Genomic DNA, 14,044 nt, shown 5'->3' with positions numbered 1-14,044 from the left:
CCATGGCACAAAAAGTATCCCTAATGAGACTAAGACAAGTGCATTACTGAGATCCACTGATTGCAGAGACGTGTTTAAACATGTTTTATTTGGAATAAACCTGTGCATGTATGAACTGGAACCCTAGTAGCAATACTTTTTGACTTACCCTTGTAATTATATTGATATGTCAGGTGGTATGTGCTGTGTGGAAAAATGGAGCAGGATAAGGGAGTAGAGAATAATAGATGTGCCGTTTTATCTATCGCCTGGACAGTAAACAGTAAATTATTTTATTCACCTTTAGTTTTTGAAAAAGGGCCCTCTTTCACTGTATAGCTTTCATTCTTGGTAAGCATTGTTATGATCACATAAAAGCAGGAAGATTAACTTTTGCTCTAGGATTTAAATTCTGTCTGGAATCAAATAGAAGTTTTTGAATGTTATAGAATTTAGCTGGTAGTCACCCTAATCATTTTCTATGAAACTTCACAAATGACTCAGTGTACCTTTGTCTTTTAAGGTATTTAATGTTAACGCACCTCTGCCACCACGCAAAGAACAAGAAATAAAAGAATCCCCGTATTCACCTGGCTACAATCAGAGTTTTACTACAGCAAGTACGCAAACACCACCCCAGTGCCAACTGCCAGCTATACACGTAGAACAAACTGTCCTTCCTCAAGAGACTGGTAAGATCTTTGCATATGACATTTTAAAGACTTAGATGACAGCTCACTGAATGGAAAGCAAGTCTGTAGTGACACTTTAGAAGTTCTTTCCTGACTAGTAAGCATTATCTCGTCACATGTTTCTCAAGTGTTGAGAAACACTTCATGCCTTTTCCTTTATTCAGTTAAATTCACCTGTAGAGGTAGAACTTTGATAGTTGATTTAACCTTGAAGTAGGCTTGTATTTTTAATCTAATTGCTTTGAATACCATAGACAGGGATTGAGGTAGTACTTATTTCTTACTTTAAGGAGTACTTGTAGATTTTTAGTTTTGGTATTTCAGAGCCCTATTGAGTTTTCTAAAACTTAAGCGTGAGTAAATGAATGAGCATTCCAGGTACTTGTTGAATCAAATGATGAAGAGGTAGTAAGTGTAAATCCCTGGACCTGGCCACAATGACCTCATTGTTTTCTCACCTGTACTGTGAAAAGATAGGACAAGTGATTTACATAAAGGATATTTTTGTCATGTGATTCCTATTTACAATGTTAATTGGAATTCATTTTCTTTTACTTCCTGCTCTGGAATGTTATAGCCTGTTTTTTTGGAGAAAATTGTATTAAAGGTTTGATGTACAGTGACTTAAGTATAAAGAGTATTGCATCTTTATTACCATTTAATTCTCGGGCTCTAAAACTGTTTCCTTAAGCAGCGAGTTATCCTGATGGAACTATTCAAGTAAGCAATGGTAGCCTTGCCTTTTACCCAGCACAGACGAATATATTTCCCAGACCCACTCAGCCATTTGTCAATAATCGGGGATCTCTTAGAGGATGTGCTCGTGGTGGGAGACTCCTAACCAACTCCTATCGGTCCCCTGGTGGTTATAAAGGTATGCTTTGAATAAAATTTAATTATATTAAATTATTTGGACTAGATAGTTAACAGAGTCCCGGTGGCGTCCTGGTGGTGCAGTGGTTAAGAGCTCAGCCACTAACAAAAAGGTCGGCAGTTCAAATCCACCAGCTGTTCCTTGGAAACCCTGTGAGGCAGTTGTTGCTATGAGTTGGAGTTGACTCGACAGCAACGGGTTTTATATAGTTATCTGACTCAAACCATTTTTTACTTTACCTTGTTTCCTTTGTCATTGCACTTTATGATGTCAGTGCCCATTTATATTTCTCTTTTTGTTTGGTACTTTTTGTATGACTGCAGATTGATCCTGTGACTTATTGAAGTAGAATATTTGACCATCTTGTTTTTCAAGGGATAAATTTTGGTTTTCATATTTGAGTAATTTCTTTTCTTTAATTCCTTTTGTTAATTGATTAACTTTGCTGAAAATATGTCATAATTAGACAATGCCTATTTTCTCCTTATTTGTCTATCAGGCTATACCACTGATAAGAATATAAAATTAGAGATGTAATAGTGATACTCTCTTAAGTTTTAGATATTGTTCCAAGTATTCTAGTTACTGCTTGATACTAGCAAAAATACTCTAGACCGGGCCTTAACTACCTAATTGCCCTACCACCACCCTTTTCGAACCCACATCTATATTCCAGCAATAGTAAATTTCTAAAACTGGCTAATTCAAACAGTGATATCTTACAAATCTATGTTTTACTGTAGAAGCAATTAGTAAAGTTTGCATAAAGGAAGTATAAATCTAAGGATGGCATAGGATCAGTTGAACTTTTAAAACAGGTGTAGAATTAGACTATTTAAAAGTTTCAGTATAATTTTGCTTACAATTTTATTTAAATTATTTGTTTATTTGTTAGGTTTTGATACTTATAGAGGACCTCCTTCAATTGCCAATGGAAATTACAGCCAGCTACAGTTCCAAGCTAGAGAATATTCTGGAACACCCTATTCCCAAAGGGTAAGAATAGTTGTCATAATTGAATAGTGGTACAGTTGTCATTAAGCTGATGATTAAACCGTAACATAATTTGTTATAAAGAAGTGCATTCTTGGTTTTAGAACTACGTGTGTCCTATGGAGAGTCAAGTTGGAAGCTTTTCCAGTAATCCAAAAAAGGATAAATGATAGCTGCTAGTTAAATGGAACTTAAGAAAGTGTTAAGGACTTTATTAGTTATATTGGTTGCATTAACTCACTTTTCCACCCTATAAGACAAACTGGGTTCAGAGGTTAAATATCTTTATCTAAGGTCATTCAACAAGTAAATGTCTACCAAGATTCTAAGTTCAAGTTCTTCTAAGATTAGAACTTGAGTTCTTTAGTATATCGCCTTCAACCTAGCTTGTCTAAATATCAAGTATAGCAAAGTCCTTGTAAGCCTAATTTTTTTGTTCTGATTTGAATAGCTCAGCAATTTTCTTTCTACGTACAGTAAAAGTTTGATAGGTGAATGTTAGACATTTCACTTTAACAAATTTTGGAAACTTCCTGTCGTTGATCATGTATAAATATAAATTTATACTACATCATCATTTTCAGTTTTGAAGTTTAACAAGCCTTTAAGTATGTACATGGTGTACCATACTGATTTCTGTTGGTAATATATGAGTACCTGTACTTGAAGAATTTACTGTTGTCTTGGAATCAGAATGCCTTAGATTTGATCTCTAGTTTCACTACTTCACTTCCTGTGCAACCTTGAGCAAGCATATTGCATTTTCTGAGCGTTAGTTCCTCATCTGTTAGATGTGGACTCATCTCTTAGAGTAAGTCATCTAACTTTCCCGGTTTTATGAGAATTAACTCTGAGATATTCTGAGGATTAAATGAGCTAATACACAGTGCCAGGTGTACATCAAGCATGCAAATACTAACTGTTATTACATCCCCAGATACTGTCTGTTAGGGGAGGGTGTTGATTAATATAGACTAAGTCATGGAGCTATCTGTTCTGTTTATTTTTTTTTTTTAGTTTTTATTGTGAAAATATACACAATAAAACATTTGTCAATTTTAACAATTTCTACATGTATGGAGCTATCTATTCTTAAACACCAATATTCTAGTATTATCTTTTGCTGCTTTAAATTTCTTCCTGAGTAAACATAAATTGATAATAATGCTTGTTATTAGGAAAGGGGACTGAGAGTCTGTGGTAGGAAACTTACTTTTATTGTGTACTTTCTTGTCCTGTTTAAATTTTTTATTGCATGTATTTTTAAATTACAACACTAATTATTCTTTTCACGGGTTGTATGGACTCTGGCTTCCTCCAACTTGGGAGTCAGTTTGAAATGTTGTCTCTTGAACTTTTCTTCTTAATATACTGGACCACATTTCCAGGTAATAAATATATTTATACAATGTAATTCTTATCAGTGTCCCCCTCTTCCCCCCAAAAAAACCCCAGCAGAGTTTATAATTGTATAAGCCTTCACGGTTTGATCTATAAATAGAGCAAGATTGAAAAAGTCTCTTTTTGCTTTATTATCTCCTTTTATATTGAGATGAGGGACAGAGGACTACGCCATATTTCTGAATTCCCATCATACATAGTGTTCTATAAATACTTTGTTTTTAGAAATATTAATATATCTAATTGATTAGGTAAATTAGTAAATGAAGCAAATACTGCTGCTGTTGTCCTTACTTTGTTTTTATTGGAGTTTGGAAATATCTGAGTCTCTTTGGTTACTGTAGAAGGCCAGATGAAGGGCTAAGACGACTTTAATCTTAGAAGTTTATCAGATAACAATCCTCAGTAATAACTAATTGCAGTACTGTGTTTCTGTGTTATTGCCATAGAAAGCACAATTTTGATGCCAAAGTAAATGTTATATGTCCACTTTAGGAAAATTTCCAGCAGTGTTATAAGCGAGGAGCGACATCTGGTGGTCCTCGGGCAAATTCAAGAGGTAAGTGTAATTAACTGAGTTGTTAATATACCCAAATATACTTCTAGGCCTTTCTGTATCCTCTGTCAGATTCTTCCCAAAGCACAGTGCTTTCAGCATTTATTAAAGTTTTGTTTGCTTAAATGTAGTATTGAAGTACTAACGAAGATCTTAGACGTCTAGAAAGGCTGTGGAAACCATTTGTCAATTTAATCAAAAGTGTGTGATTTTTTAAAAATTTGCTTGACACTAGAGTATAATTTAACCTTTGTAGATTTGGAGTCCCTGGGTGGTGCAAACAGCTAATATATTCAGCTGCTAACCTAAAGGTTGGAAATTTGAATCCATCCAGAGGCATCTTGGAAGAAAGGTCTGGCGATCTACTTCTGAAAAATCAGCCATTAAAGACTCCTGAGCGTGGTTCTACTCTGAAACACATGAGGTCACCCTGAGTCTTGAGTTAACTTGATAGCAACTGGTTTTGAGATGTATTTTCACTATGCTGACTTCAAATAGCTTCGTATCATGTTTCAAGATGATTGTTTTTGTGATAATGGGTACTTCTAGATACTGTAGCGCCATGGTTGCATAGTGGTTAATCGTTCCGCTGCTAACCTAAAGGTCAGTGGTTCGAACCCACCAGCCGTTCTGCGGGCGAAAGATGTGACAGTCTGCTTCTGTAAAGATTACAGCCTAGGAAGCTATGGGGCAGTTCTATTCTGTCCTGTAGGGTCATTATGAGTTGAAGTTGACTCGATGGCAAGTTTTTTTTTTTTTTTTTTAAATGATTCTAGATACTTTAGTGTCACTATGTTGATAGATGTGAATAACCAACATACAAGACACAGTGAAACAAAACACGGTACTTGTAAAACTTTTTAAAATATGAAGAGACTATTAAAAGATCCAGTGAAACTGAGAAAATCAAGAAGTACTAAGAATTAACTAACTCTGCCACAGGAAAACAGAATCTTTTCCTTTTGAGAAAGTAGCCAGTACTCAGCGTTGCCTTGCCTTATTTCTGAGCAGTGTTTTTGTGTGTCACCTAAAACAGTAAAATTTCATCATGCCACATTAACTTGGAAATAAAGAACAAGTATTCTTCATGGGGCTCGGTACTATAACAAAATCTCTCTGAATGGCCAATGTCTAGTTGTTATAAAAATTGGTTCTTTCATGTAGTCTCAGTTTTCTTGGAACTGAGTGAGAATTATGGGAGAAAGATAAAGGAGTAAAAGAAGTATTCAGATCTGGGTTTTAGACTTTGCTAACCATAATTTGTTGTAGTAAGTTATCCAGCCTTTTGAGGGCTTCATTTTCTTAATCTTAAGAAGAAAATGAAGCTATTAGATCAGATCATCTAGGTCCCTTCTTGCTTTTGAATAGTAGTATAAAAGCCTTCTTCCAAAAAAAATCTAGAAAAGCATAATCTAGCCATACTTTATTGCTTTGTTTTTTGGAGTTTGCTATAAAATGTATGTTTATCTGTGTTTCAGTAGCCGACTAATGTTAAATATTGTGTTCAAAGCTAACTGCCTCATTATGAGAAACTCACTGTTGCTAATAAAACAGCAGGGTGGAGTGATTCTTCTCAGGTGAGCAGCCCAGAAAGAGACAACGAAACCTTTAACAGTGGTGACTCTGGACAAGGAGACTCCCGTAGCATGACCCCTGTGGATGTGCCAGTGACAAATCCAGCAGCCACCATACTGCCAGTACACGTCTTCCCCCTGCCTCAGCAGATGCGAGTTGCCTTCTCAGCAGCCAGAACCTCTAATCTGGCCCCTGGAACTTTAGACCAACCTATTGTGTTTGATCTTCTTCTGAACAACTTGGGAGAAACTTTTGATCTTCAGCTTGGTAGATTTAATTGCCCAGTGAATGGCACTTATGTTTTCATTTTTCACATGCTAAAGCTGGCAGTGAATGTGCCACTGTATGTCAACCTCATGAAGAATGAAGAGGTCTTGGTATCTGCCTATGCCAATGATGGTGCTCCAGACCATGAAACTGCTAGCAATCACGCAATTCTTCAGCTCTTCCAGGGAGACCAGATATGGTTACGTTTGCACAGGGGAGCAATTTATGGAAGTAGTTGGAAATACTCTACATTTTCAGGCTATCTTCTTTATCAAGATTGAAAGTCAGTATAGAATTGACAATACAAGGAAGCTGTTCTCTTTGGTGGATTAAAGGAAAAGTAGTCCTTGCTCTCATGACTAATTGGCTTAGGAAAATGTTTTCATAGAGAAAGGAGGAGAATCCTTACTTTTTGTTTTTTCCCTCCCCAAGGTTAAAAAATTTCAAGCTGAATAAAAATTAGCACTAATCTGGCACCTTATAAATTGTGATGTAGCCTTGCTAATGAAGCTGTGAATGTATATTGTTTGCACTTAATTCCTTAATTGTATTAATGTTCAGCTTACTAAACTGATTGCCTCAAGTTTAGGCAATTTACAATGCCTTGTTGTGCCTCAGTAATAATAAAAAAATTATATGCACCTTCAGTGTTCCATTTGATTTAAACATTTTCGAGATAAAATATCTAATTTTTTAGTATTTATCACTGATAACTTTTGAATGGATACTTATTCATGGGTTCATTTAAAGTAAGAAGGTTTATGTATATATAACAGCTCCTTCAAAGGTTACTTTTCTCTGATACTATACATGTGATTCATTAGGATTTGATCTGTTTTCCAGGGGCCAAATCACACATTTTCCTTGAAGGTATTCTTCTATTTTACAGCAGGGCATGTCCATCCTTTAGTACCTACTACATGTATAATAATACAAGATACAATAAGGGATATACAGGTAATACTACTGGTCCACTGTCAGTAAGCCTTATGCTTTCTAGCGGGTTCTCAGTTTAATTTGAGGAGGCAAAATGCTTAGTCATTTAAAAAGCATAGGCTCTGTGGTCAGACAATGCTGAGTTTGCATTCTGATTCTGCCACTTAGTAAATAACTGATTTTGGGCAAGTTATTTTACCTCTAAGATCACTCTCTTTAAGCCTGTTTTCCCAGATGTCAAATGAGGATGACAATAGACCAACCTCATAGGGCATTTGGGAAGCTAAACTAATAATATATCTAAGGGACTTAACACAGTGCCAGGCACACAAACATTCGATAAATGTTAGGTGTTAAAATTGTTTTATTTCTTATTCTGAAAAAGTTTCGGGTTTTATGTGTGTGTTGATATACTGTCTTAAGCAGTATAACAGGTATTGCCAGAGTTTAGTATTCATTCTAGACATAGTTGTAACATTTTAAAACACATGGCAACTTAAGCTTTTATATCTTTCTCATAGTTATTTCCTACATGGATTGATTAATAATAACTTAATGTTTATCAAATATTTTAAAGAATGCTTTGAAAAGTGAGCATTTTGATTGTAATATTCAGGAATATATCAACGGTTTGAGAACAGCATCCTTTCTTTTCAACTGAGACAAGTCACTTACTGAGGCAGAAAGTTGTTTCAGATTCTTCTTTCATCTCAGGAGGATGGTGTAAGAGCATTACATTATTATACTTAATATTTTTGAGCTGGAGGATGGGTTCAGCAATTCAACCCTGAAGCCTCTATGGTATTACATTTTAGTATAGGGTGTTCAGGATACAGGATGTAATGTGATTCATTATCTCCTGGTAGGTACTTGTTGGTTAAGAATATTAGTATTCCAGTTAAATAAATTAATTCATGGCTTTCATGTCGAGAACACAAACTAAAAAGTATATAGAAAAGCAATAATATGACTGAATGGTTGAAGAGAAAATCTGATGTTTAAGAGCAGTTGGTGATCAGGTTCACTGAGATCTTTTTTAGGTTTTTTCTGCTACATTAGGGTCTTTAGCTTAGTCTTTTTCTTCCACATGCAATTCAATGTTAATTTACTATATTGAGAGTGACTGTTTTATTTAATAGAAGTGTCCAACAAGAGATTCATTAGGGTATTCCCTCATAATGATAGTCATGTTTTAGGATAGTATTTAAAATGAAATACTATTTTTCTAAGTTGTAAAGACAAACTAGAAATTAGCTATTCTTAGATTTATGAGGATGAATGATCAAGATCTTCCATTCGGAAGCAGTGTAATTTTTTGAAGACAGTTCTTTTGGAAGATTTTAGTAAAAGCTCAGGTATCTTTACAGAGATGTACATATGCACAGATTTTATACATATTTGCAAGGGATGGAGTAGGGATTCATAGAGATGTAAAGCCCATTTATGGACCGTATAAAGAACTTAATATTTTACCAGAAAGATCTTGTTGTATATGTAACAGAAGTGGAAAGACATTCCGTATAATTCCGATATAGCCCCTGAAAATATAAATCCTTAGTTGTCTTACTGGAGATGGACATGGGGAAGGTACAGTAAATTTGCTATTACGTTCTCGCCTAAGTTTTTTCTCTCACTTTTAATTTTTTAGTCTTTTGTTAAATGACTTTCCCCCTCCCCCAAGAATTGTGAGCTCCTGCCTCCTATTGCCTCTAAAATGATTTAGTGAGTAAATGCAGGTACTTAAAGCAGGAAATGTTTTTTGAGATATTCGCTTATTTGCTCCCTGTTCCAGTTATTTGTCAACTATCCAATTTTTTGTTTCAGTTTCTCTATAACAGCTGTATTTTTACAACTCTTTGATATCATATACTATGTCTTTATATTTTAATCTTTCTGTTTGCTAACTCCTTAGCTTTAATGATCTGATGTTCTGTTGTGATCCTTGTGATAATTAGGATGATATTTTATGTATTTTGTAAGGTGAAATACTTTTTAGCATATAGACTTTAAAGTTTTTCCATATGAATTCCACACCCCTTCCTTGCCACTTTATATAATTTTGATTAAAAAATTAATTTGTCTTTCTAGGTCCCCTACTTGATAATTTATCTCAGGGGTATTTATTTTTTAGTAGACTTTATATTTTAGAGCAGTTTTAGGTGTACAGAAAGATTCTGTGGAAAGTAGAGAGTTCACCCTCTCCTCCCTGCACGTTGTTTCTCCTGTTAACATCTCACATTCCCGCGGTACATTTGTTCATATTGATGAACCAATATACATTATTACTAACTAAAGTCTATAATAACATTAGGGTTCACTCTGTTGTACAGTCTTATGGGTTTTCACAAATGCTTCCTGTCATGTGTCTACCATTACAGTATCATCCAGAATATTTTCACTGTCCTCAAAATACCCACACCGGTATTCTTAATCACCACTTTAGTGATTAAGTCAATAGATTTGTCTTAATTTTTCAGCTTTTGGGCAAGTGTTAGAGACAACTGATATGTACAACTCAGTTTCCCAGTGTAAGATATTGAATGCCAAATTTTAACAAGGGGTCTTGGTGCTTTCGTCTGTGTAGTTTCACTTGATCCTACAAGAGCCCTGGTGAGGTAGGTTCTGTTTTAGGAGATAAGAAAATGGAGGCTCTTGGAGATTGATTTTCTAAGCCTGTTAGCAGAAGTACCCGAGCCAGGCTTGGCTCTCCCAAGTCCAGGTACAGTGTAGCATTTTCTACAGTACTTTTTCTACTTGCTTAGTTCTCTAGTGTTGCTGCTTTCACCATATTTCCCACTGCTATCTTGCATACACGCACATTTTTGGTGTACTACTCCATTTTGCTATGGCAAACTGCATTTTGTGAATGTACAAATTGAACTCATTTGAGGTTGTCTTAATTTGTAGTTTCTCTGAAGCCGAGTTCAGGGGGTGCCTCCTTTGATGTGTAATGTGGAAAGCCTGAGGAAGTGAAGAAACAATGTTTTGGGAAGAAAAAACCTGATCTGAAAGTAAATATTACACCTTTAGTCCCAGTTAATATTGCTATCTTTAGCTTTCACCCCTCCCTTCCCATACTATTTTAGTCTCTAGAGGAGGAAGTCTCTTCTGCCTTCTGCTGAGAAACTTCCTAACACTGCCTAACCCCCTATGACTTTGGCTTATATATCCCTAAATTTGTTTTAAAAAATTCCCCTTTAACTGCAAGGTTTGTCACATTCTTTTAAAATAGTCTACTCAGGACTTTTAATTACATGTGACTTTTTAATGGAGATTACCATTGACTTCTGTCATATTAACAAAATACTAAAGATCTTACATTTTACAAGATGTTATGTATATACTCATGCGTGTAAATCAGGTGCCGTAGTATAGACATCTGCCGCTATTTTCACTTTTGGGGTAAAGGTATTTAATCACAAACTTTGCAGTATTCACTTACTGAATATGATTGTTTAACATGGTGTAAAAGATGCGTTACTAAACTTACAGATAGGGATCTTTGTAAACTGGTTTTTAACTCCCATTTTCTGTTTACCATATGGACTAGACACAAGCCTACTAACATAGACCAGCAGATGAGCTACTGTCAACAGATGGGGAGGACAGCTGTGTGCTATTCCATTTAGAAGACTAAAATGGTAAATCTCAAAAAAAGGCTGCAGTGCCAGTGCTTGGAGTAAAAATTACTTTCTGTAACTGGAGCTGTGTAATCATGCCGGTTATTCTCTATACTATAGCCCTAGGGTAATGTCACTCACTTATGGTGTCAACTACCCTATATATACACACAGATGACTCACAGTTCTCTAATTCCTTTCCTTTATTCCTTCCTCTTCCCCTGCTACAGCTTCCTGCCTCCTCCCCCAGCTCTTTTGTGAGTAGCAGATGTGGATTTCCAGTTGTTCACTTGAAATCTCTAGCTGCATAACCCATAAGTGCTTCTAGCACAACACATCCAAAGGCAAAACTCATCCTTCCCCCAAAATTTACTTCTGTTTTTCCTGGTTAATGACTTGCATTAATCATCAAAGCTCGAAACTTTAGAATCATTCTTGACTTCCCTTTGTTACTTTATATACCTAATCAGTCACAAATTCCTATTGATTCTACCTGTGAAATATTTCTTATATGTCTTAACCTTCTTTATTCCTACCGTGGATATCATATTTCAGACCTCTGTCTCAGGGCTCCCTGGGTAGTGCAAATGGTTAAGTGCTAGACTAGCCAAAAGGTTGGTGGTTTGAACCCACCAGAGGTGCCTCAGAAGACAGGTCTGACAGTCTGCTTCCAAAAGGTCACAGGGCCATTTCAAGAATTTTATATAAATGGAATCATACAGTATGTGACCTTTTGGGATTGGCTTTTTTTCACTCAGCATTCTCAAGATTGCATGTTTCAATAGTTCATTTTATTGCTCACTATTCCATGGTATAGATGTATCACAGTTTATTCACCTGTTGAAGAGCATCTGGGTTTCCAGTTTTTGGCTGTTAGGAAAGAATAAAGCTGCTACAAACACCTGTGTACATGTTTTTGTATGAACACAAGTCTTCATTTCTCTGGGACAAATATCCAGGAGTGCAATTGCTCAGTCATACGGTATTTGAATGTCCAGTTTTTTTAAAAAAAACTGCCAAACCTTTTTTAAATGGCTGTACCATTTTACAGAGACCTGACTCGAAGGCAGTGGGTTTGGTAATGGATTTTTGCTGGTGTAGTGGTTAAGAGTTCGGCTGCTAACCACAGGTTGGCAATTCGAACCCACCAGCCGCTCCTTGCAAACCGTGTGGGGCAGTTCTACTCTGTCCTCTAGGATTGCTATGAATCGGAATCTAATTGACTGCAACGGGTTTGGTTTTTTGGTACCGTTTTACATGCCCACCAGCAGCACATGAGTGATCGACCTTTTCACATTCTTGCCAGCATTTGGTGGTATCATTTATTTTTAATTGGTCCTCTCCTTTTACATTATTGGAATAGCTGCATCAAATCTTTCCCTTCTCCAAAGCATCTTTAGTGCTACCAGAGTTCAGTTTTAGACATGTTCAGGTATCCCCCGCTTTTCAAAAGTTAGCTTTATGCCACTTTGCTTTTATGAAAGACCTACATTAGTACCTGTTTTCCCTAATGGAAAGAAATCTGAAGAGGATTTTCACTTTTACCAAAAAAAAAAAAAAAGGCAAAAAGCGGAAATAGCCTTCAGCGTTTCTTTTGCAGCCAGCTGTTAAAAGAGCCAGCACGCACCCCTCAGCAGCCAGAGTGGTGTCGCTAAGCTCCTCCTCAGCATCTCAGCTCTTACTATATATTAGTTTGGGTTTTATGTGTTATTTGGTATGATTTGGTAGGTAGGTTACTCTTTGGGTCTGGAAATGCTCAAAAAATTTTTCCCATATAATCAAAAGTAACTGCTGCTTTATGCCATTTCTGCTTATGAAAGATTTCCTAGGAACATCGTACTTTGGGATAGTGGGGGTGGGGGTGGGGGGAACCTGTACCTTCAAGGGTTTAGGGTACCTCCAGTTAGAAATGTGGTAGGCATTTGGATACATGGATCTAGTCTAAGGAAAGGTATCCAGGTAGACCAGTTTTGTGAGTTGTCTGTGTTGAGTTGATGGTTAAAATTACATAAGTGGATGAAATGACTCAAGAAAAACAGGAAGAGGAGAAAGAGAAGAGGGCTGGCTGAAGAGAGTCCTGAGGAGCACCAGTGTTTAAGGGCTGGGTGACTGAGTAAACAAAGGGGTAGGAACATATTCCGTAAGAGAAGATATTAAAAACAAAACATGTAATACAGTGTCAGATTCCAGAGAAGGAGAATTTAAGATGAGAACTAAAAATGTCTCTTGCACTTGGTACCTAAGGTGATGAGTGCTGATCTTTGCTTGTCAGTTTCAGTGGGGGAGAAGGGGACAGAAGTCTGGGGATAGATGGTTGAAGCATGAATAGGAGGTAGGGAAATGGAGACCATGAATGAAGACTTCATCCTTTGGAATGAAAACTGAAGAACGAGCAATAATTTATTACTGAAGATGGTTTTTTAGCTAGGGGAAATGTTTTTAGGCTAAAATTGAATCAGCGGAGAGAAAGTGAAAAAACAGGAAAACATTTACAAATGGTCAACAATAAATACCCAAAATTTATTTCAGTAAAAAAGTATTTAGTAGAGAGGAGAGATGTTTATGAGCAAGGTCCTGGAGGAGGAGGGAGAGGATTAGGTTCAGACTGGAGAGAAGGAGGTAAGAGGGGTAAGCAGAGATTAATTTGTAGCTGAGTGAGTTGAGCCTGATGGCTTTGTTCATCTTTGGAGGGCTCGGTGAGAAGGAGGTAGAGAGCTTGAGCACAGTCCTGAGGGTTGGAACAGTGACCAATGGGATGGAAGATGGTGCTAATCAAGGGCAAAGAATAGGATTGTTGAGCTGTACTAACGGCCTGAGAAGAAAAACACAAATGTACAGATATGTAGTGGTGTCAATTTGTACAGTGGGTCAAGGGTAGACTTGAGAAGTTGAATTGGGGGTTAATAGCAGAGAAGGATGTGTAGTCAGGAAAGATAGACTAAGAACTGTAGCAGTGATTCAGTTGGAGAACAGGTATAGAATTGAGGGACAACAGAGGATATTGAAGTTAAGATTTCAGAAGCAAAGGAATTTTAGATAATCGTGAGTTCCAAGAGAGTGGGTTGATGAAATAGTGTGGTGGTGAAAGACACTAGGTTTCATAAGACTTAGCCTGCTAGGGAGTTTGCATTTTATCTTGAAATTGATGGGA

General features: G+C 36.5%; 1 protein-coding gene across 15 annotated transcripts in view; it reads left to right on the top strand.

The window, feature by feature from the left end:
* Positions 1–6,979, top strand: part of CAPRIN2 (caprin family member 2) — a 36,585-nt gene extending 29,606 nt beyond the window's left edge. For 8 of the 15 annotated variants that reach the window (XM_023738073.1, XM_023738077.1, XM_023738076.1 and 5 more), the window contains 5 exons: positions 503–671; positions 1,363–1,545; positions 2,441–2,541; positions 4,435–4,498; positions 6,050–6,979. In XM_023738073.1, the coding sequence (XP_023593841.1) occupies positions 503–671; positions 1,363–1,545; positions 2,441–2,541; positions 4,435–4,498; positions 6,050–6,618 (1,086 nt within the window). In that variant the 3' untranslated portion in view covers positions 6,619–6,979. Of the gene's footprint in view, positions 1–502; positions 672–1,362; positions 1,546–2,440; positions 2,542–4,434; positions 4,499–6,005 lie in introns of all 15 variants that reach the window. The other 7 variants (XM_012557631.2, XM_012557629.2, XM_012557632.2 and 4 more) reach the window with 6 other exon arrangements.
* Positions 6,980–14,044: the final 7,065 nt, after the last annotated feature.

The sequence above is a fragment of the Trichechus manatus genome, unplaced genomic scaffold (genome assembly GCF_000243295.1).
Source record: "Trichechus manatus latirostris isolate Lorelei unplaced genomic scaffold, TriManLat1.0 scaffold00112, whole genome shotgun sequence".
NCBI lineage: Eukaryota > Metazoa > Chordata > Mammalia > Sirenia > Trichechidae > Trichechus > Trichechus manatus.
The sequence above is the reverse complement of the archived record's forward strand: the minus strand, read 5'-3'. Positions and strand labels throughout refer to the sequence as shown.